The sequence below is a fragment of the Microtus oregoni genome, unplaced genomic scaffold (genome assembly GCF_018167655.1).
Source record: "Microtus oregoni isolate MIOR12 unplaced genomic scaffold, Mior012 000007F_ref0000211, whole genome shotgun sequence".
NCBI lineage: Eukaryota > Metazoa > Chordata > Mammalia > Rodentia > Cricetidae > Microtus > Microtus oregoni.
Genome location: NW_024543066.1, coordinates 46,905,287 through 46,928,667, shown reverse-complemented (window position 1 = coordinate 46,928,667; position 23,381 = coordinate 46,905,287). Strand labels below are relative to the sequence as shown.

General features: G+C 49.8%; 1 protein-coding gene across 1 annotated transcript in view; it reads left to right on the top strand.

Moving 5' to 3' along the window:
- Rftn1 (raftlin, lipid raft linker 1) overlaps positions 1-23,381 on the top strand; it is a 193,689-nt gene that overhangs the window by 2,908 nt on the left and 167,400 nt on the right. The window contains exon 2 of the mRNA XM_041655937.1: positions 12,985-13,137. Coding sequence (XP_041511871.1) covers positions 12,993-13,137 — 145 coding nt within the window. The 5' untranslated portion in view covers positions 12,985-12,992. The remainder of the gene's footprint in view (positions 1-12,984; positions 13,138-23,381) is intronic.

Sequence of the window (23,381 nt, the reverse complement as noted above, 5' to 3'; positions counted from 1 at the left end):
TTTACACTCACTTTCTGCCTAGTTTGAGGCACAAGGTCTCTCCCTTGCCTTCAGCTCCCACTTGCCCCAAGAGTACTGGGATTACAGATGTGCTGTCCAGCTCTGTGTGTCCTGGGGATCTGAACTCATTTCCTCCCACCTGCCCCAAGAGTCCTGGGATTACAGATGTGCTGTCCAGCTCTGGTGTGTCCTGGGGATCTGAGCTCAGCTCCCACCTGCCCCAAGAGTACTGGGATTACAGATGTGCTGTCCAGCTCTGGTGTGTCCTGGGGATCTGAGCTCAGCTCCCACTTGCCCTAAGAATCCTGGGATTACAGATGTGCTGTCCAGCTCTGTGTGTCCTAGGGATCTGAACTCATTTCCTCCCACCTGCCCTGAGAGTCCTGGGATTACAGATGTGCTGTCCAGCTCTGGTGTGTCCTGGGGATCTGAACTCAGCTCCTCACTCTTGCCCAGCAAACTTTTTACTCACTGAGCCATCTCCCCAGCACTTAAGTCAATTTAGACTAAAACTGTTGCAGCTGCTAAGATGGATGTTGTCTCTCTTTAGAGAGTGTCACAGAGGGGGTCTCCATAGAGGAATAGACCTAGATCATAAAAGGTTGAATGGTTGCTATAAAAAAAAAAAAAAACCAGGTTCGACAGAACCCCACTGAACTTCTGCCTAGAAACTCCTGGGGGATTCTGGGCCATTTGTTGTGCTGATGTGAATTTTGTGGAGGTGCCCTTTGGGTTTCGCCAGGGTGGGCGTTTTCTTTGGGATACAGGGCAGAGTTGGAGTGGGTAAGGATGGAGCAACTTTGCTGAGAATGTGATTCGCCTTTTCTGTGAGAAACATAGTCAGGCGCCCCCAGACTCTTATTACTGAGAAAAGGGGTGTGGCCTCTGAGAGTCTCTTCCACTGTAGTCTCTCTCTGTGGGACCTAAGGCAGGGCCTGACCTGGTGTGATCCAGGAGACAGGAAGAGTGGTTCTCTGGTGGAACACAGGGTGAAATATTTCCATATCCTCAAGGTGTCTCGGGGGAGTCGTACAGTCTCGAGACACTGGAAAGGGTCTTGGGCTCTGTCGTTTATGGAACTCCAGTAAACACTGTGCGATGCAGGCCACAAGGAAAGGGCACAGGAAACATCCATGAGAGGACTGAGCAGCCATCGGGTGACAGTGGGTGCGGTTGCGGAGAGATCATGGTCCCAGCTCTCAGCAGATGGTTCACCCCCGTGGGGGGATGGTACTAACTATTCATACCCAGAACAACTTTGCTGACAGAACTTCAGGGTAGTAGCATCGTTCTGTTTCATAACAGATTTCCATCACTATTAACCAGATATTGCTGGGTTCTGCTTGGCACCACACCTGTGTCACCTAAGTCGCCTTCAGGAGAGATGAGAGCTGATGCCATTTGCTTTTCAGACTGGAGGAGGTCAGCATTCCACAAGCCTTGCGTTCACTTCCCGCGTTTCTGAAGCCTGTAGGGGAGACGGTGGCGCTCGGGTGTAAGGAGTGCAGCATCTTCTGGAGTACAGCACGTAACAGATGAAGACATAGCCTAACAGAGTGTCACTGGGCAGCCAGACAGAATGACAGGAAATGGCCCTCTGCAGTCACTTCCTTTAGTGTCCTGTGTACCTTTGTCTCACAGGCACAGAGTTTTGGCACAGTTGGGCTTGTGGAGCTCTGACTTTGAAGGTTGGTGTGGTGCCACATACCTGTGATCTGAGCATTCAGGAGCTGTAGGCAGGAAGAAGGAGATTTCAGGGCTAGCCTAGGCTATCAACAAGAGCCCCCGACTCAAAAAGTAAAATAAGGGTCAGCAAGATGGCTCAGCAGGCAGAGCTGCTTATCTAGGAAGCCCGATGGCCCGAATTCAGTCCCCAGAGCTCAGGGTGGGAATTGTCCTCTGACCTTCGTGAGCACACCTTGGCACAAGTGCATGTGTGGCTATAACACGCACACACACACACACGCACATGCACACACGCGCACACACACGCACACACGCACATGCACACACGCGCACACACACGCACACACGCGCACACACGCACGCGCACACACACGCGCGCACACACACACACACACACGCACTTTTGGTTGTTTGGTTTGTATTTTGGAGAGAGGGTAACTTTCTCTGTAGACCAGGCTGGCCCCGTACTCTCCTGCCTTAAAAGGTACCTACCGGTCAATTGGGGTTGTGATGTCACTGAGGCCTGGAGTACCGTGGTCACTAGCCGTGTGTAGCTCTCAGCATGTGGATTTAAATGAGCTGAAGTGGGCTAAAACCAGACTGCACTTCTACCGGAGTAGCCACAGTTTAGATGTCTAGAGCCCTGTGCACTGGAGCTGTGTCTGCCATTGCTGCTAGCTCTGTGGGACAGTTGCTTTGTGCTGTGCACATTGCCTTACCCTTCGCTTGAGAACTGGCTCCAGGGTGGCAACGGCTCGGGCTCTTTCCTCCTCACAGACAGATGCACTTTGGCAAGCGTTCTTTTTATGTTTACCCTTTGGAGGATTGGAGGATGGGGGGGGCGGTATGTGTGATAGCTTTCCTCCCGGGGGGTGGGAGTGTGATAGCTTTCCTCCCAGTCACAGTTTTTGACATAGATTCGAGTTTCTCTTTTCTCCTGGGCCCCCAAAGGGGCTTTTCATTATTATCATTGCATATTTTATCAAGATATATTTTCATGAAAAATCAGTACGGCAGGCAGTTCAGGGTCCCTGCTTGAGTCCTCTTAATTCCTTGCTCTCAAAATAAGAATCTAGTCCAGCTTTTAAATATGCATTTGTAGGAATGACGCCCTACCTGGGCTGAATTCAGAAAGGGAAAGTGTTCTCAATGGGGCAGAATTGGAGAGCTAGACACTCAGCTCATGTTCTCTAGGGATGGCTGTTTGCCAGGGCTGAGACAGGGGTGTTATCTGCAAGGGGGGAGCAGGGATGATGGAGAGGGTCAGGAGCTCTAGCTGTCCCCGTTATTCAGTGGCTCTTACCTTTATGTGGGGATCAAAGAAGAAGGGAAGATGGTCCCCACTGTTCGTGGCCAGATTCAGACAAACTGTGCCTGTCACTGTGGGACTCTGAGCAGCTCATCTGCTTCATAATCCTACATCAAAGGCTTCCACACTTTTCAGTCAGGCACTGACGACTTTCCCTGGCTCTCCACAGGAAATGCCCCATTTTGTTGCCCTATATCTCCTCAGAGTGGGAGCTTTGCCGAAGGTGAATGCCTTCAGTTGTTGTGTTTATATTTGGAAAGCACCTACTTCCCACTTCTCCTGTGCTGAGGAACTCAAACCCCTTTGTAGGCCTGCTCTCCCGTGTTCGGATTTGAGGGTGCTGTGATCGCTGCTATCCATGATGAAGTCAGGTGGGAAGAGATTTGGGTGGTCACAGAACTGTTAATGGAATGTGTCAGGTCTACGTATTTTCAAATTTCAGAAATATAAAGTACAGACCCACTTGTTTAATAAATCCTTTCTCAAGTTAGAAAGGGTTTGTGTTGCCTGGCAGTTGTGGCAACGCCTTTAATCCTAGCACATGGGAAGGCAGGAACAGGAGGATTTCTGAGCTCAAGGACAACCTAGTCTACAGAACGAGTTCCAGGACAGCCAGGGCTACACAGAGAAACCCTGCCTTGGAAAAGAAAAGGGGGTGGGTTATGTGTGTGCATGTATCTTCGGACTCCTTATAAGTACGCTTTCTGTGTGATGTAGCAACCCATGCCAGGTTACAAGGACTCTATGACGGATAACAAGCCGTGATACTGGATGGTTGACACTTCTCTGTCTATCACATGGTGTTGGGGATGGGATTCAGGGCCTTGGATATGAGAGGCAGGTGCTCAACCACTGAGCCAGGCCCCAGTGCCCCTGGGTAATGTTTCTGATCCTCATTCTGCATGCCTGGGGTATCTTAACCTCTGTTTAACATTGACTGTCTTTATGTAGCTGTCACTGGACAAGAAGACGTCACACTTGTCTCTGTCACAGCTTTAAAAACTGACCCAGGGCTTCCTTGAAGTCACACCTAGGAAGTAGGTCACCAAGGATTGAAGTAGACTGCACATCCAAACCCTGGACTGCACTTTAAGAAGCTGAACTTGGGCTGCAGAGGTGGTTCAGTGGGTAGAAACACCTGTCAACAAGCCCGCTGACTTGAGTTAGACCCCAGGACTAAAGCATTTGCCTTAATTGTTTAAGTATTAATAAAAACTCGGGACTCATTGAGGTAAAAATATGATAAATTCAAAGAACAGTGGAGGAAAGAATGGCTGACCCTATGAGCCACATTTCCAGGTCGAAAAGCCTGCAGCTTCCAAGCCCTTCCTTCCTCCTATCTTCCACTGAGTCGGCCAGAAAACTCTATGGTCCATTCCAGCCAACTGACCATGAATTCCGCCCTCCAATCCAAAGTCTGATTTCATTGGTGCTCTCAGAGTGACAACACAAATCTGCAACACAGGACCCACATGGTGGAAAGAGAGAACTGAGTCCTGCAGTTACGCTTTGCCCTCTGCATGCTTACTGTAGCATATGCACCCTCCAGTGAATAAAACAGAACAACCACAACAATAATATAGCAATAATGATGATGATGATGATATAAAAAGTAAAGTGAACTTGAAGGCCACAGGGCCATATTTCAAAGGTGCCTGGGCCACCGCTCCTTATCCTGAGGACTGCTCTGCCACCTCCTTTGTGATGTTGCTTGAACGTCACTTCTGGGTGACACCTTCCCCGGCAGTGCCACCTTTTCCCTTGGTAATTACTCTCTCTGTGTTCTTTCTCCACTCGACGTGCTTTGAAGATGAAATCTCATTATTTTTCTTTATATATCTGTTGTCTATTTTTGTGCTCTGGAAGATACAGTCCATGAAAGAAAGTGTTGTTTGAATGTTTCCTGGGGAGTTGGCAACATCTGTTCACTCCAGATGTGGCACCTATGACAGACCAGAGTATCACTCCACCCAAGGCTAGCTTTGTGCACTAACTATTCTGTTGTGCTTACTTACAGAGCATGGGTAAGGGGTTTCTTACAAGGGTGCGTGGCCTCTAAAGATCCATACCACCGAGAGTCTCACCCCAGCATGGATGACACCTTCTCCATGGCTGCCAATATGGAGTCTCTGTTTCAGTAAACTGACACATGATCAGTTGGGGCAGAAGTGTAGGAGGATATGGCTGGACTCTTGGAAGGCTCTAATGACCATTCTCCCTCTTCTGAGAGTCGCCAACACCTTGAAGGTCACTTGTAAGCAGTTGCAGCTGCTCTGCAGAGGATAGCGTTCCCAGAATTTGACTCTGGTTTTATTTTGGTGTGGCCAGCCCTGAGGAAGAAGCTTGTCTGCAGTGAAGCTCAGTACAGAGGCAGACCTGCTGGCCTTAAGTAAGAGTGATGGTGTTTATTTTCTGGCCCTTTGGCCAGAGTGTGGTGCCTGTTTTTGCTCCAACACCAGTCTTGCTGCAGGGGATTTCCAAACGCGAATGATGTTGAGATTGGCAGAGTTCTGAGTACAGCAGTTTGCCCTTCATAGTATTCCTGGGGGTGGACTTCAGTCATCAGCTGAAGAATTTAGAGAAAATACCAAGGGCTCCCAGCAGGAAGGAATTCTATATTTGCACAGTCTTTGCCTTGAGACTGCAACGTTGGTGTGCCTGGTGACGTAGGCCTGTAATCTCAGGCCCCTTGTGACTGCACAGGCCACACAGATTGTCATGGCCCCCTGGGCAGTGTAGATAGGGCCACGTACTCAGACATGTCCCTCAGCAGCAGCCCTGGCCCAGATGACACCATGGCCCCAGATGGCAGGCCAGGCCACTCAGATTGGCGTGACCCTGGTGTCTACATGGCCCTCGGGCACCCTGTTGACATTTCTTTATTGGGGATGTCACCATTAGAGCTTCACTTGAGATTCCAACCACTCCCTCCTCTGTCTCCCTCCCAGTTCCCAGCTGTGTGTAATTTTTCCCTGACTGCATGTGGCCTCTGGGTATGTTAAAATATATGGAGTGTGAAATGCTAGCTAGGTGGGCACACCATCCCTAGCTCTCCGGGAGAGGGATTGTTCAGGCTGGAGTGATTCTTCAGAATTGCGGCAGTCTGGGGGTCAGCCATGCTTCCCTAAGTAGGCCCAGTGAGCTCATTGTTTCACCAAGCTAGACATGGGTGGAGTGGTGACTTGGGTCTGTTGTTAGTGTTGTGTCTCACAAGGACAGAGAGGTTCATGTTGCTCTAGGAGAAAAGCTCAGTGAGAGCCTGTCTCATGTTCCTGAGGATGTTTGCTGGATGGCTTGTGTTGGGGATGGAGGGCTACAACACTAGCTCTTCTTGGAGCTCTGGCCTCCTTATCCTGGGATGTTTGGACTTGTCGGCTCCCAGAAGCCAATGAGCCAACTCCTTAAAATGAATCTCCCTCCCCGTCTCTCACTCTCTGTCTCTGTCTGACTCTCTCTCTCTTTCTCTTTCTCTCTCTCACACACTGACACACACACGTATGCACCTCCGCATCCCATAGCCTACTGATGTTCCCCCCTGAGAAAGCTGGCTGTATCTGAAGGTCTCGGTGGGTTTCAAGTGGTGTTTTGGTGGACAGAGGCTCTGCAGTGGGAGGACTGTGGGTGTGTATACCAGCAAGCCATGGCCTCTTGTCACTTAACTTTAGGTGATAGTTTACAATGAGAGACAGGGCTGGAGAGGGGAGGCAGCCAGGCCCCCAGGCGGGTCTGATCACTCCCTAATTCTCTCTTTGGTACTGGAGTGCAGTCTACAGAGGCTGGGGGTGGACGTCAGAAGGCTGAGAAGGTCAGTTCCCAGAAAGTTTTGGCTGTTCATAGAACGCAAATGGCTTGGCTAGTGAGTTGACGAGTTGAAGCATCTTTCAGTTCTGGCCCCAAGACCAGATGTGATTGAATGTGCTGTAAGACAGGTGGGACCTGCGGGTTGATGCTGAATGCTTCCAGGGAAATGGGGCCACCGCAGGTGCCAAGGAAGGACAGGCCTACTAGGTAAGCGGTTTGTTCCCTTTGGAGTGTATTCTACAGTGGTAGGAATACTCCGGGTCACAGAACATCTCTGGGACTGGAGACAACTGTCTGGGGAGTCACATAAGGAGGGGAGACTTTACCAAGCAGGTTCATTTATGGCAAGAAATGGTATGGCTGCTAAGAAGGGAGGTGGTGGCATGCGTGTATATTTTTTATCACATGCAACAATACCATATATTGGGATTCCAGAGTTTATACCCCAGAAACACTGAAATCCCTCACAGGCAGGGGAACAAATGACAGTTTACATTTTTAAGGGAACCCGGCAATATCTGTGAGATACCCTTCCAGGCTTAAAACAGTTCGCTTGACATCATATTCACATTGAACTTCAGGGTGGCTGCTAAGGAAATCACTGCTGTGACTTCGATGTTTGGGAATCTGGGAGGCATCTAGCTTTCAGGAAGAGTCAGTGAGTGATTGGCATTACTTAGGAAGGGACAGATTGGTTTCTCCTTGTACAAATGTACTAACTTCCCAGAGTGTCTAGTTATGAAGTTGTTCAGTTTCTAGAAGTTAGCAAATGGTACCGCTAGGAATGCCTGTATCCTGGAGCTGCCATTCAAACCACAGAGAAACACTCAGGGCTGCTCCCCCAGCCTGCGCTGAGAAGGGCAGGTCTCTGCTGTCCGCTGCTGTGGGTTTCACAGGCAGGGATCATAGGAAGAGAGAGGACAAGGGCTTAGAGGCTGTGCCCCAAACGTCACCTTTCTGCAAAAGATTAAATGTGGGGATTAAATAAGGCGAAAGGGCTGCCCTTGTCGAGCCCAGGTGGGGGCACGGGGTGTCGCCTAGCTTTCCATATGTTCCAAGTGGAGCCTTAGACTAGCATGAGGAGATGGAAACAGGAGGCGGGCCCAGAATAGCAGTTCCTGGATGGGTGTGAGTGCGCTTGGGGGGATGAGGATGGCAGAAGAGCCCGAGAGGGTGTCTGACACAGAAAGGGGTTCTAGACTGGAAGCCGAGAGTGAGAGCTGCTTCTCAGGCCTGGACGGAAGGCTCAGGAGAGATCCCGGCCTCCTGGGTCCTGCTGTTAGGGACTTAGAGCAAGCTGCAAGGTAGAGCAGGACCCTCTTTGCCCCCACAGCGTTGAATGCAAGCTAAATCCACAGCTGCCCCTTGGAGTCCATCGGGCACTGCGGAAATAGCAGCACGTGTAGCGTGAGGCTGGGCTGTGGGCACCACTGGGGTCCACTTTGCTCTCAAGTCATTCACTCTGAGCGCAGCCAGCAGTCATGTGATAAAGACACACCCTCAGCCTATAGCATGTCCTCATGGCAGAGAACAGAGAGACCTCTCCCCATAGGCGGCATCAGCATCCCTCCTGTAGAGACATAGTCTCTCTTGGTACATATACTGACTGGTTTTGTGTCAGCTTGACACAAGCTAGAGCCATCAGAGAGAAAGGAGCCTCAGTTGAGGAAATGCTTCCATGATACCCAGCTGTAGGGCGTTTTTCAATTAGTGATTGATGTGGAGGACCCAGCCCATGGTGGGTGGTACCATCCCTGGACACGAGGAGCAAGCCAGTAAGCAGCTCCTCTCCATGGCCTCTCATCAGCTCCTGCCTACAGGTTCCTGCCCTGTTTGAGTTCCTGCCCCGACTTCCTTCAGTGATGAACAGCAATGCTGAAGTGTAAGCCAAATGAACACTTCCTCCCTGACTTGCTTTTTGGTCATGGTGCTTGATCACAACAATGGAAACCCTAACTCAAGACAGTCCACAATCACCTTCTGCCTAGCCAACTTCTCTTTGGTTGTTTTTCTTGGGGTCTGGTGATGGAACCACCCCCAGACCCCAGGCACCAGCATTTAGCAGTTCCCTCTTGATTCCAAAGGACAACCAAGGTTGAAAGCTTTGTTTCAGCTGGAGCTTCACAGATGTCACTGTAGCTCTGGTCACAGGCCTTGGGTGAGGCTTACAGTGATGCATTTCTCGGTCCCAGAGGTGCTGAGCTGTTCTTGCTTTCTTTTGTAAAAGCTGCTGTGGTGTCTGCTCACAGCAACAGAACACTGACTAAGACAGTCACCATGGGTGTCTGCTCACAGCAACAGAACACTAAGACAGTCGCCATGGGTGTCTGCTCACAGCAACAGAACACTAAGACAGTCGCCATGGGTGTCTGCTCACAGCAACAGAACACTGATTAAGACAGTCGACATGGGTGTCTGCTCACAGCAAGAGAACACTGAGACAGTCGCCATGGGTGTCTGCTCATAGCAACAGAACACTGAGACAGTCGCCATGGGTGTCTGCTCACAGCAACAGAACACTAAGACAGTCGACATGGGTGTCTGCTCACAGCAACAGAACACTGACTAAGACAGTCGCCGTGGGTGTCTGCTCACAGCAACAGAACACTGACTAAGACAGTCACCATGGGTGTCTGCTCACAGCAACAGAACACTAAGACAGTCGCCATGGGTGTCTGCTCACAGCAACAGAACACTGACTAAGACAGTCACCATGGGTGTCTGCTCACAGCAACAAAACACTAAGACAGTCGCCATGGGTGTCTGCTCACAGCAACGTAACACTAAGACAGTCGCCATGGGTGTCTGCTCACAGCAACAGAACACTGACTAAGACAGTCGCCGTGGGTGTCTGCTCACAGCAACAGAACACTGATTAAGACAGTCGCCGTGGGTGTCTGCTCACAGCAACAGAACACTGACTAAGACAGTCGCCACTCTCTAGTTTCTGCATTTCCCTTGCTTTCTGATTCTCTAATGCATGAGTGTGTTTCACTGTACTGAACCCCCTGCAAGGTCATCTGAGAAGTGGGACCGTAGGCGTTCTCGTGCCTTGTGACACATTTTTGTTGGTACAGCTCTAGAGAGGATTGGATGACCGGATAGGTGTGCCTGCAGCCTCCACATACCTCGCCATTTCTCCAGACTAGGTCACTCTTGGGATAAGCAGGAGAATCCGTGTGCTCTGCTTTTATTTTTTTAATTTGAAGACGTAAAAATATTGGTGACCTGATTTGGTAGTATTTATTCATATGAGATATTTATTAGGGAAATTTTATGCAAAAACTAGCATATTCTCAATTACAAGTCAGATAATTAAAAATGAAATTGGGGGCTGGAGAGATGGTTCAGAAGTTAAAAGTGCTCACTACTCTTGCAAAAGACCCAGGTTGGTTCTCAGCACCCACATGGCCGGTCACAGCTGCTTGTGATCCTGGTTCCCAAGGGTCTCAGCCCCCCTTCTGGCCTCCATGGGACCAAGAATGCATATGGTACACAGACATACATGTAGGCAAATGCTTACACACATAAAATTCAAAATAAAGTAAATATTTAAAGCGAACAGAAAGCTTAAATCAAATCTCAAGCATCTCTGTACCCTCCCCAGCGCTTGGCACGAATGAAGATCCCTGATGCTCAGACAGAAGCATTTCAGATTTCAGAATCTTAGACCGGGAGATATTTGCATAGACTCCCCCATTTGAGCTCCCTCATCTGAAACTGCAAGGTCCTAAATGCTCCAGAATCCAAACTTTTTCAGTATTATTTCTCAAAAGGTTTCAGGCTTTGAATGTTCAGTCTGGAGATGGCTAACCTGTATAAGTGGCTGGTCTAGCCTCCACTCTCTCCCCGTGGCCCTTCTGCCATTCCCCTGATGAGTGATAGACTTCAGTTCCCCATCTGTTCCTTCATCAGCTGTATGTATCCATCCTGTTCCATGCTTGTTGAGGGTGTCCCAAGATGGCTGCTGTGTTTCCCTGGTCTTTTCCTTGTTCACCTGAGGTAGTCCTAGAATGGGGTTTGGATAAATTCCCTCTGTGGAGCAAGGTGGTGTGAGAACCCACTCCCATCAGCTGGAGAGAGATGAGAGCGGCGTTCCCTCCCCACTCTGCTTTGGTGAGGACGGCGCATGAGCTCTCTCCAGTGCTGTCCGAGTATTGAAGCTGGTTGGTCTGCAGGTGTACAGGTGCTCTTCCGGTAGCTCAGCCAATCCCTGGATTCCTCCACGCCCTGACTGTGCTCTGAAGAACAAACAGATTTAACCTGAAATCTGTGTTGCTCTCTCCCGACTTCTGCGCTTAGATCTTCCCTTGCCTGTCCCTCCCCACGCTTCTCTGCAGGACTCTGTAAGTCAGTCATGTCCAGTTGTGACATCGACTCCTTGGCTTGTCTTTTCCCTGATGATACAGTACCACCATGCCCAGCTGTGAAGGCTGTCACAGGGGTTAGGTAAAGGGCTTAGGTCAAGCCTCTACTCTGCTCTCCAAGCCGCAGCTGGGGCAGGGCTGCGTTTCTCGGAGGTCAAGACCTGTCCATCTCACAAAGGCACTATGGGAAGTGGTGACTCTCACCTTCTGACCTGGTAGGCCAGGATGTCAGACTCCACAGCCTGCCATTCCTCTTCTACTTCATCCCTTTACTCTTTCAGGGTCTCTGTCGTTTCTGCATGCCCAAATCTGTGTGGCAGAGCTCACTTCAGCTTCCCCAGGCTCCCACCAGCCTTGTGCTGTGATTCCAGAGCCTGCCCTTTCCCAGGGCAGCACTGAAGGACACTGTACCTCTGGACTCTTTGGATTCTTGGTCCCAGAACTCAGCAGGAACTTGCACTGCACAGTTCTCCAGCAGTCTTCGCACACAATGTAGTTACCAGTTTCACACAGACCGCATATCCGCACAGAAATCATGTGTGCTCTGGTTCCTGGACACTAATGTTCCCTTATTAAGGCATAAGTCCGGCTTCCGGCTTCCATCAATTCTCTCTGACGTCTTTCTTAATTACTGCAGAGTAGAGGCTGTCATGACTATGTCCCTTTTTCCTTCCAGTCTTCCATCATTCTCCTGCCCCATGCCCTTACTGCTTTTCCGAAGTTCGCTTTGTTTTTCTGGAATTTACCAAATTGCTTTAGGAAGCTAGGAACACTGTGAATGGATTGGTGAAGGAAATCCTTGTCTTTGGAGGAAGTGGTTCGTGTGTGTGTGTGTGTGTGTGTGTGTTTGTGTGTGTGTGTGTGAGAGAGAGAGAGACTGACTGACTCTCAGCCAGTTCAGTTTGTATTTTAGGCAAACATTTTCTGTAGTAGGACAGTATCCAGAGAGGAAGAGAAGTTAGTGCCCAGGGTGTAGAAGGAACCTAACCTTCCCATAAAATGTCACCATGTGAATGTCATTCTGTCCAAATAAACAGAAAACCGTTACTGACTTCAACCAGAGAACAAGGGAATCCCATCTGCGCTTACCGCTTCCCCATCTCTCCACTTCCTTTGTGAGCCAAGACCACTGCTTTTCCAGCACATGTGGAAGCGGCTGATGTCTCGCTGGTCCCATTATGCTCCGTCACTTTTCATTTTAATCTGAGATGGCTGGAGGTGGGGGAGCCTACGGCTGTTTCCTGCCGTTTGGTCTGAAAAAGAAGAGAAGGGGGGCTATTAGACAAGACCCTTAAAAATACCAGCATCTACTTTTTGAGATGTTTGAATATCAATTCCTGTCTAAATAATTACCATTGAGGGGAGAAGGGATGCCAGAGTTTAGAGACTGTAACAACAACTTATTATCCCCCTTAGCAACTGAGCGGAAGGTGACGTGCATCTTGCATTTCTGCAGATGGGCTGACAGCGTAATACACGCTGTTGCTTTTTAGGCCCTGCTTTTTTAATCATGTGTACAGATGGCGGTAGAGGAAGCTACTCAGAGGTATTATTTTCCTCAAAGAGAGGAGACAAGATACAAAGCAGGGCCATTTTTGGGGTCACTCAGATCTCTAAGGATGGCTGGTAATGGCTTCCTCATAGGAAGAGAGGTGGCCTGGTCCCCTGTATCTGGAGCTGTATTGAATCACATATGTGATTTCCTGGGCACTGAGGTCTTTGATGTAGTCCTCCAGAAAATTGGGGGTCTTTTATGCTATTGTGTTTCAAAATTATCACTAAAAACATCTCCGTCTCCCCGCTTGTTTCCCTTTTGGTCAGCTGTCGCAATGGGCTGCAGTTTGAACAAGGTGGAGAAGCACGAAGAGAAGCGGCCTGGGAACATTTACTCAACTCTGAGGAGACCTCAAGTCGAGACGAAGGTAGATGTGACCTACGAATACCGCTTCCTAGAGTTCACCACGCTGACTGCCGGTGAGTCCAGGGCCCGGGAGGGTGGCTGGCTGGGACACAGGGTAGGAGGACAGTCGAGAGGTCTGGGCTTCTGTATCTGTCTTTGCCAGAGAGTGGCTGGTAAAGCAACAACACCTAGTTAGGTGGTCTCAGTCATTTTAGCATTCAGGAGAGCTAGACTGAAGGATCTGGACCACATGGCCAGACATGACCAGTGGGTCACTCATCAATTGCAAAGTAAAACTATAAGTTTCCCCTACATTAACATGTATATCCTGCCTCCTCCACGTTCGCGTGACCAGTGTTTCCTTCTAGTCAGTCTGGGCTAAGCTTTGCCCAATCTGACAGGATGAGGGGTCATCTCCCACAACCAGGGCCCAGGTTATAAGAGGACAGGATATGGCCCTGGGATGGCTGGTAAAGGATGCTCAAGTTACCATGGTAGAGTACGTCCTGAGCTACTCTGTGCAGTTGGGTGAGGCTGCAAGTACCGGAGGTTATTCTGGCAGATGGAGGAAAGCCTTTGACTTGTATAAAACAAAACGGTAGGTTCCACTCATGAATTGAATGCTGCGCAAAATGGAAGAGACTTGCTCTTCCTTTGGGGTTCAGAAAATTAAGAGCATGGACCAACATTTTCCTGAGTGTATCTTTAGATATTGTGCCCTTGGGTGCCTGAGGAAGACTTTAAGCGTCTGTGCGTGTGAAGGAGACAGGGAAGAGTCCTCCCCAGGAAGGCTGGTCCAAGGGCTGCTTTAGAGTGGTAGAGCCCCAGGCTCCTGGGCTGCAGGATCAGTCCCAGTTCATAAAATGGACTTCACTGGGCAGTATGTCATGTCACAGTGCTGGGCGGTGTGTCCCTGTCACAGTGCTGGGTGGTGTGTCCTTGTCACAGGGCTGGGCGGTGTGTCCCTGTCACAGGGCTGGGCGGTGTGTCTCTGTCACAGGGCTGGGTGGTGTGTCCCTGTCACAGGGCTGGGCGGTGTGTCCCTGTCATAGGGCTGGGCGGTGTGTCCCTGTCACAGGGCTGGGCGGTGTGTCCTGTCACAGGGTGGTGTGTCCCTGTCACAGTGCTGGGCAGTGTGTCATGTCACAGGGCTGGGCGGTGTGTCCTGTCACAGGACTGGGCGGTGTGTCATGTCACAGGGATGGGCAGTGTGTCATGTCACAGGGCTGAACGGTGTGTCTCTGTCACAGGGCTGGGCGGTGTGTCCCTGTCACAGGGCTGGGCGGTGTGTCCCTGTCACAGGGCTGGGCGGTGTGTCCCTGTCACAGGGCTGGGTGGTGTGTTCCTGTCACAGGGCTGGGCGGTGTGTCCCTGTCACAGGGCTGGGTGGTGTGTTCCTGTCACAGGGCGGTGTGTTCCTGTCACAGGGTGGTGTGTTCCTGTCACAGGGCTGGGTGGTGTGTTCCTGTCACAGGGCTGAGTGGTGTGTTCCCGTCACAGGGCTGGGTGGTGTGTTCCTGTCACAGGGCGGTGTGTTTCTGTCACAGGGCTGGGTGGTGTGTTTCCGTCACAGGGCTGGGTGGTGTGTTCCCGTCACAGGGCTGGACGGTGTGTCCCTGTCACAGGGCGGTGTGTCCCTGTCACAGGGCTGGGTGGTGTGTTCCCGTCACAGGGCTGGACGGTGTGTCCCTGTCACAGGGCGGTGTGTTCCTGTCACAGGGCTGGGCGGTGTGTCCCTGTCACAGGGCTGGGCGGTGTGTTCCTGTCACAGGGCTGGAGGGTGTGTCCCTGTCACAGGGCGGTGTGTTCCTGTCACAGGGCTGGGTGGTATGTCCCTGTCACAGGGCTGGAGGGTGTGTCCCTGTCACAGGGCTGGGCGGTGTGTCCCTGTCACAGGGCTGGACGGTGTGTCCCTGTCACAGGGTGGTGTGTCCCTGTCACAGGGCTGGGTGGTGTGTTCCTGTCACAGGGCTGGGCGGTGTGTTCCTGTCACAGGGCGGTGTGTCCCTGTCACAGGGCGGTGTGTTCCTGTCACAGGGCTGGGCTATGCATCCCTCTCACAGGGCGGTGTGATGATTAGAAGGAAGTAGTTGGAGCATTCAGCATAAGCTTTGGCTCACAGCCGGGACTGTTTGGTATTCTTCTCCTTCTCTTCCTTTCCTCCTCACACCTCTTTTTGCTGCCGCTCCCTTGTCTAAGGGCCAGTTTCTGGGTCTCCAAGAGACATAGACAGCTAGGCTTCTTCATACCCCTTCCATAGCACCAGAACCAAACTCATTGTCTTCTGCTCCCAACTGCTTCCTTCTCATGCCCTTTAAACTAGTGTTGTCACCACCGTCTCGCAGCAGTAGACCAACTTTGGTGACTTGTGCCCATGGCTTCTTCTCACCCACAGTTCCCATTCCTGTCCATCCTTATCCTTTTGAAGCTTCCCAGACCATAGTAGTTCACCTCCCAGTCTCAGGTCTCCTCCTCCCTCCAGGAGGGAATGCTCAAATTTGTGGAAACCGCCCCCAGTGGCCTCCGCTGCCTCAGGTGCCGTGTTTTTTACATAGCACCAATTCTTTGCTGTTTGCCTTCCTTCATCTTCAAAGGATAGAATTCCATGTCCCAAGTCTAGACTGTGCCTGTTTTCTGAAGTACTTAGTGTGTAGGGCAGAGCCTGGCACCTAATAGATGCTAATGATTGGAAAGCAAAGGATCAACCATATGTATTTTTGAATTCTGCCCTTCTGCAACTTAACAGTGCAGGGTGAGATATGCACCCTGCCCCCCAAGTGCTCCGAAAGTATGATTTAATGGCTCGATATGATTTAATCACGCACTGCAGTCCCCTTTCCTGGACTTCCAAGTCACTTTGGGATCCGGGCTATAATGTTGTGGTAAGCACTGTGGCACACCAGGTTCTGGAAGTGCCAGGTGAAGGGTACGGATCTCAGGACTGAGAAGGTGCCAGCTTGCCGTCTGGGTAGGACCTGTTTGTGTAGGACACACGTCTGAGCAGTCTGCACTCCTTGGCACATTTCTCTGGACGGATGAAGTGAAGCTGAGCATACTCTGGGCTGTCTGTTAGCACAGTCTTTGTGAACTCTCTCCCGGGTTCTTTTTTAATCAATTGACTAATTCTGGTTTCTTAGCCCTAGCTGTCCTGGACCTATCCCTGTAGACCAGGCTGGCCTCAAACTCATGGAGATCCGTCTGCTTCTGCCTCCTGAGTGCTGGGATTAAAGGCGTGCGCCACCACCGCCCGCCCCGTTGTTTCTGATGAAGATTGTGTCTACAGCAGTGCATTGTGCTCTCTTAGACCCTCCTTTCCCACCAATCCTGTATAGGCCCCACCCTTCCTGCTACCAAGTTCCTGCCAAGCTGGAACCATTGCTTCTCCAGCCTCCCTTCAGAACCCCCCTCTTCTGCAGCCTCAGCATCTGTCCGTCCACGTCCACCCTAAACAGATGTTCTCCATCAGCTGTTGCTTTACTGTCTTGTTCACTGGGAGGGGCTTGTCCTCAGAGCTCAGGCCCTGGTTAACCCGGAAGTTGGTTTGTCAGCCTGGAAGTTGGCTAGTAAGCGTGTAAGTCAGGGCGAGTCCCACTTGTCCTAGCTAGTATCTCCAGCGTGCCTTGAGGCCCTCTCCACTCTCAGGCACGAGCTAACATTTTTTGAATGCCTACTATGTGCTGAGTCCTGGGCAGGACTCCTTCCTGATCTCATCTTTTTTTTTTTTTTTTTTTTTTTTTTGTCTCCACTGCACTGATTGTGCCTCAGGACTCAAGAGATGTCACCATAGCAAGCTGTTGAATGACCTTGCCCACAGCTTCCTGTGTCCTGTTGTTGCTCTAACTCTGCATCCCACACAACCACTAATTTGCTTTCTTCTTGTGTTTTTCTAGGGTTTACCGATTTGGAATCATCAGGCCTCTTTTCCCCCTGGTCCCTCCTGCCCATGGGGTTTCTTTGTGTCCTTGAGCTTGCCTGCTGTGCCGGTGTGTGGCAGCCCATGCCAGTATATGGTAGCCCAAGCCAGTGTGTGGCAGCTCGTGCCAGTGTGTGGCAGCCCGTGCCAGTGTGTGGCAGCCCGTGCCGTGGCCGACAGTAGGCTGTTTCTCATTCACCTAAGATGGATGTTGAGTTTAGTCCAGTTTCTGTCTGTTACAGGTGAAGTTCCTCTAAACATTCCTCTTTCTGCGGCTTCTTGACATTCTATCCTTGCAGAAGTCCGAGTTACCTGGGTACACTCTGTCCTTGCAGGTGAGGCAGTGGAGTCTCAGATGCCTCCTGTAACTGCCTAAAAATTTGGTGCCAGGAAACCTCAGGGCCAACTTCAAACCTGTGTCTCCTAAGCTGGGAGGTGTGAGACCTGCCAGTGTCGTTGGAGCTAGGCAGGCAGAAGGTAGTCCAAAGAGGGTAGGGAGGCACTGTCCTTCTCAGATGAAGGGAAGATAGAATCATGGACAAAACCCAGAGAGGCCCCCACCTATGTGGGTCCAGCTGGGTTGGAGCCTGGCCTTCGGGAACAGCAAGTGGTAGTTATATGCTGAGATGGGTCAGTCGCTATAGTGACGTGTAAGCTCAGGATCTGGGTTTGATCCCTAGAACCAGACATGGTGGTACTGGGAAAGTCTTTGGTGTTCTCTGGCTAACTATCCTAGATGAATTTGGTGAGCTCCAGGTAAAAATGAGAAACCTTGGGTCAAAAATCAAAGTGGAGAGACACCGAGGGAACATCCAAGATTGACCGTTGGCCTGTGTGCACTCACAACTTCACATATCCAGGCTCCTGCTTGCAGCCATGAACGTGTACACACACACACACACATATGATCTTAGTTGTTGAGCTGCGAATTCAGGCTCTCTAAGAGGCCTGAAAGTTTCTAGGGTGGGGAGAGGGTGAGTGTTATGAGCCAAATTAGATTTTGCAAAGACTTTTCTAAGATTAGATGGAAGGATGGAAGGGCAGCAATGGAAGAAGGGAGAGGAAACTACTTGAAAATCATTGCAGTTACCAGACAAAGAGCAGGTGGCCTCAGCCAGGATAGTAGCAGTGGGGACAAGAGAATTGGGGTGCCGGGGGGCATGTAAGAAATCAGGAATAGTCCAGGGGATTACCAGTCTCCTGGGCAACGGCAAGAGATCACACAGTGGTTGCTCTGACTCTGTCTTAAGTAACCATCATCTGGAACACCAAGAGCTGGGACAGGGATGACTTCTAGTTCATGTTTTTATTATTATTATGACTCTTTTGCACAGAGAAACATCACGCTTGTAAGACAGGCTTAGATTCTTTCATAAAATAGAAAAGTAGACATAAATGAAACTAGCAGAGGCAATGAAAGTAATTAGCTCTTGGGCCCCAAGCTGAGGAAGGTTGGGAGAATGTTCCCTGTGTTCCGAATGCCCAAAATGCCCTACCCCACTCTGGGCTTCCTGGATCCCTGATTCTCCGACCTTCTATGGGAAGTGGAAAAGAAATTCAAGATCTCCTACACAAAGGCTCTGCCGTTCTTTCTGCCCCATCGCCTGCACCTTCAAGCCTGTCTCCTTTCCCTTCTGTTTTTGTAAGCTACTCCCATGACACACAGCGCAGTTCCCACAGCAGACCCCATGACCACACTGAAAAATTCCCCTGCCTGTGGTTTTCCTGCCAAGGGCTCTGTAAGAGCTGACTTTTGGGATTTTTCTCTGACATTATGCTGAGCAGACTTAGACTTGATGTTTGCTGCCAGACTCCACCCTTAAATGCTGTGTGTGGATTTTGTTTAGTTGTGATAAGAGCACAGGGGACGTTTTTTGTTTAAAACATGCATGCTGTGCAATGAGTCAGAGATGGGTCCTCTATCATTTCGCTTCCAATGTGGGCAGCTTCAGCCCAAAACACCACTGCAGAAGCCGCCCAATCAGTCTGGAATTTGTTCTCTTGCCAGACTGTGTTCCCCTCACAGCTGGGAGAGACCTTCTTATCCTGGAGGATGGGCCACGGTTTTTTATCACACTCTGAAAATTAATTTATCATTCTTATTGTTATTGCTTGGCCCTGAATTTGCATGTTAACTGTTGAGTTTAAAAACCCTGGTGCTATTTCCCGGGGTGGCAGTGAACGTGATTGGTAGGTGTAGGGACCAGCACAGAAATATTCACAAAGTCAGTTCTGAGCTCACAGCCCTGCTCTGCAAACACAGCTGCATGTGAATTGTCTGGGGCTTGTTGGACCCCAGGTCTCCAGGTTCTGCTTTGGGGTCTCTGACTCTGTAGGTCTGAGGCAAAACCTCTGAACCTTCATTTGCAATGAGTTTCAGATGTGGAAAGGCTACTAATGAAGGATGGAGTTTAGAAGGTTCTGAGTTAGAACCCCCTGAGTAGAGGTGGTGCCAGTGGCAGTGTTGGTGTGAGCTTGTATGTTCAATAATTACAAATCTGCCTAGGCATAAGCCGTCATATACTTTATTTCTGTAAGTGGCTTGTATTTGGGAGGACATAACACAAGTTATTGCAGTCATTTTTTTTTAATTGATTTTATTGAGCTCTACATTTTTCTCTGCTCCCCTCTCTCCCTCTCCCCTTCCCTTTTACCCTCTCTCATGGTCCTTGTGCTCCCAATTTACTCAGGAGATCTTGTCTTTTTCTATGTCCCATGTAGATTAGATCCATGCATGTCTCTCTTAGGATCCTCATTGTTGTCTAGGTTCTCTGAGATTGTGAATTGTAGAATGGTTTTCTTTGCTTTATGTCTAAAAGCCACTTATGAGAGAGTACATATGATGTTTGTCTTTCTGGGTCTGGGTTACCTCACTCAATATAATGTTTTCTAGATCCATCCATTAATGAAGTCATTTTTAAAAAAATGCTTTTATTGCATTTATTAGTGAGTGTATGTGTATGGGTGTGCACATGCCGTGGTGTGTGTGTTGGAGATCAAAGGACAACTTGTGAGAACTGTTTATGTTCTCCTATCACATGGATCCCAGGGCTTGTCTTTGGGTCACTGAGTCATTGGGCTTGTCAGCCAGCATCCTTAGCTGCTGAGTCCTTGTCCCCAATTAAGTTATTTCTTTATTTTTTGAGACTTGGCCACATGATGTAGTCCTGTGTAGACAAGGCTGGCTTCTAGAAATCTGCCTCTGCCTCTTGAGTACTGGTATTAAGGCATACAACACCATGCCCAGTCCAATGCAGTTATTTTTTGAACTTTGTTTACAAACTTACCACACCTCTGCTGTGTGCCAAATCAATTCAGTTCATCCTGGAAAGGCCCCAGGCCTTGATATTGTTGAAGCTGCAAGGGATGCAGCTCCAAATCTACTCAGTTCATCCTGGAAAGGCCCCAGGCCTTGATAGTGTTGAAGCTGCAAGGGATGCAGCTGAGGCTGGAGTTGAACAGGAAGGCATGCATTGTGTTATATGTGGACATCCTAACAGATAATGTTCCAGTGAGTGACAATGTGCGAAGTCTTTCTTTCCTTGACCTCTAGGGCTGTTTGATCCTCCTGCAGCTGTCTCTGTTCTCAGTCTTTCCCCAATTCCACTCTTTGTAGCCTAGGCTGGGGCTTTCTAGGAAGCAGTGCTATGAAAGTAGAAGTTCCTGTCCATTACAAGGAGCCTCCCTCCGGGCTGGGCTTTCAGGAAGCCCCCCACTAGAAAGGGGGAAGCTTTTTCTGAGTTGAAGGAGAGAGTGGACCCAGATCTGCCTTCATGTGGTGTGCAGGGGCGGTACCGTGCTGGGAAGGGGCAGTGGAGTACAGGGTCAGGAAGAACTGTTTTCTGGCCCTGGAATGCTGCTGGGATAAGAGGGTGATTGAAGCAAGTAGGTGCTGGCTTTTCTGGTGCCAAGGCCACTTAAGGTCCTAAGGTGCCTTGTGGAGATGGGGTGTACACAGGGAACAGCTGGGTTTCATGTGTACCTGGATTAGAGGCCCAGCAGTTTTCCAGGTATGATCCCCATCTTGTAGAAACGCAAAATCTTGACCCTCAGTCCGGGTACTGTGAAAGATAAAATAGTCCCTATGTGATAATTCTTAAGTTTCTTAAGTGTGGGAACAACAGGGCCAGGAGTTCTTCCAGCTGTGGTGGAGGGTACCCTGAAGAACTGGACAGAAGGGCGGGTTTGGTTGTGTGCACCAGGGTAGATGTGCCTACAGATTTGCAAGGAGGTGATGAGGTCCACCTAAAGGCAGAGCATGAGATATGTGGCTTCTGCTGACGTTTTAGCCAGTGGACCAGGTCTTCTTGCTCTTGACTCAGGAGCTTTGGAAAAAGTGAATATCAGAACCATCACCCTCATCTAGGGCTGGGGTTTAGTTCGCAGAGCCCTGCTCAGCAGGCACAGCCTCCTGCCCAGTCACACCTAGCACCTAGACGGCCTCATTTCCAGTCCTGTGGTTTTCACATTTCAAACTGATTGCCCACTGAGGGGCAGCCTTGGGGCCATGGCCTCAGATCATCTCTGGGAGCCTTTGCCCTGGTAGGTATCTACTGCCTCTGTTCCCTCCACTTCCTTCCTTGTTCCCCGCGAGGCTGACCAAGACCTACAGAAGCTACCTGGGATCCACAATGAGCACGTGTATTAATAGACTTGACATGTGTGTCAGGTATTTCTGGGGTTAACATCTGGCAGGACATACAGGACGGCACCCCTGACCTGGAAACTGTGGAAAGGAAGGACAAGCGTGGGTGAGACTTATGGGCATTGCAAGAAGGTTCTTGGTGAGAAAGAATTTCACCATGGGTTCCTTTAGCTGGAGCCTGGAGGACCCTGAAGGGTTGTTTTGACAGCCATCAGTGAGGCATTTACAGCTCTCTAAGCATGATGCATGCAGCCTTGTAAGGGAGCAGAGTCCTGACATTCCTCAGTCGCTTTTCAGAGGAGCTGAGCTTTTAAGAGGAGCTGAGCTTTTCAGAGTAGCTGAGCGAGTCACTGACGCACATTTTACAGATAAAAACAAACCTTGAAACAAAAAGTCAGTGGCCATGGATGAGGGAAGGTGGGCCATGGATCGGAAAAGGTGGACCGTGGATCGGGGAAGGTGGGCTGTGAGTAGTGGAAGGCGGTATGGATCAGGTGAGGCGGGCCGTGGATCCAGGAAGGTGGCCGTGGATTGGGGAAGGACGACCGTGGATCAGGGAAGATGGGCTGATCCAGGAGGCCAGAGGAAAGCTTGAGAAGAAAAACTGGAGCCTGGCATCTGAGCTGGAGGTTTACTTTCTACATCCTCCAGACTTAGAGCTGATTCTCTTGTTTACAGTCCAAACTGGCACACAGCTGTTCCTCTGCATTTTGGCTTTCCTGGTGAATCTTTGTAGAGCACCCATTGCGATAAGCGCCACAGGCTTGGTGACAAGGACAGTGATGATGATATTAACAGCAATGACAGACAGAGCACCACACACCCTGCTTTATGTGCATTTAATCCTCTTCAGTGAAGTTACCCAGCATGCCCTGGGAATTTTAAGCACTGTGCATGGAATGAAAGTGTTTCTAGGTACAGCCTTGAGGTTTGGGGTGGCTCAGGTGCAGGCAACCATCCTTTTATTGTACCCTGGTCTATGGAGAACTCCTCATGTGCTCTGGCAAATCACATCTAGTGAGTAGCTACTGAGGGTTGTCTAGGGTGTGTTACAGAGGGTTCACATGCAGAAGTCAGTTCATCTCTGCAGCTGCAGAGAGGCTGATTCACTGTACACTGAGGGTCTCTTAGGACTGGAAGACACTTTAACACACACTCATCATCCCCTATTAGAGACGTGTGTGTGTGTGTGTGTGTGTGTGTGTGTGATGACAATCTCTGGTGTATTCCTCAGGAATTGTTGGCTTTTTTTTTTTTGACAAAGTCTCTTACTGGCCTGGAACTTGAGAGTTGACCAGTGAGCCCCCATCTGTCTATTCTGCCTTTCCACGGCCAGGATTACAGCCATATACCAATCTCTGCTTTGGGAAACTACTTTTCGTACTGAGAATGTGAATATCAGCTAAGAGCCCTTGGAGTGGCTTTCCTTTGTTACTTTTTTAAAGTGGGGATAAGTTTAATGTTGTAGAAGACTGTGAAGATGTCTTGCTCCCATTGGTTTAATAAAGAGCTAAATGGCCAATAGCTAGGCAGGAAGTTAGGTGGGTCATATGGACAGGGAAAGAGCTCTGGGTTGAAGGAGGGCAAAGTCTCCATCAGGAGACACGAGGAGAAGCCAGCTAGACATAAAAAGAGTCAGACACTAAATGGGATAAAGACATGAAGCAGGAAAATAATTAATAGAAATGGATTTAGTTTAAGTTATAAGAGCTAGTTAGTAAGGGACAAGCTTAAGCTGATCTGTGTGGTTATTTGGGAGC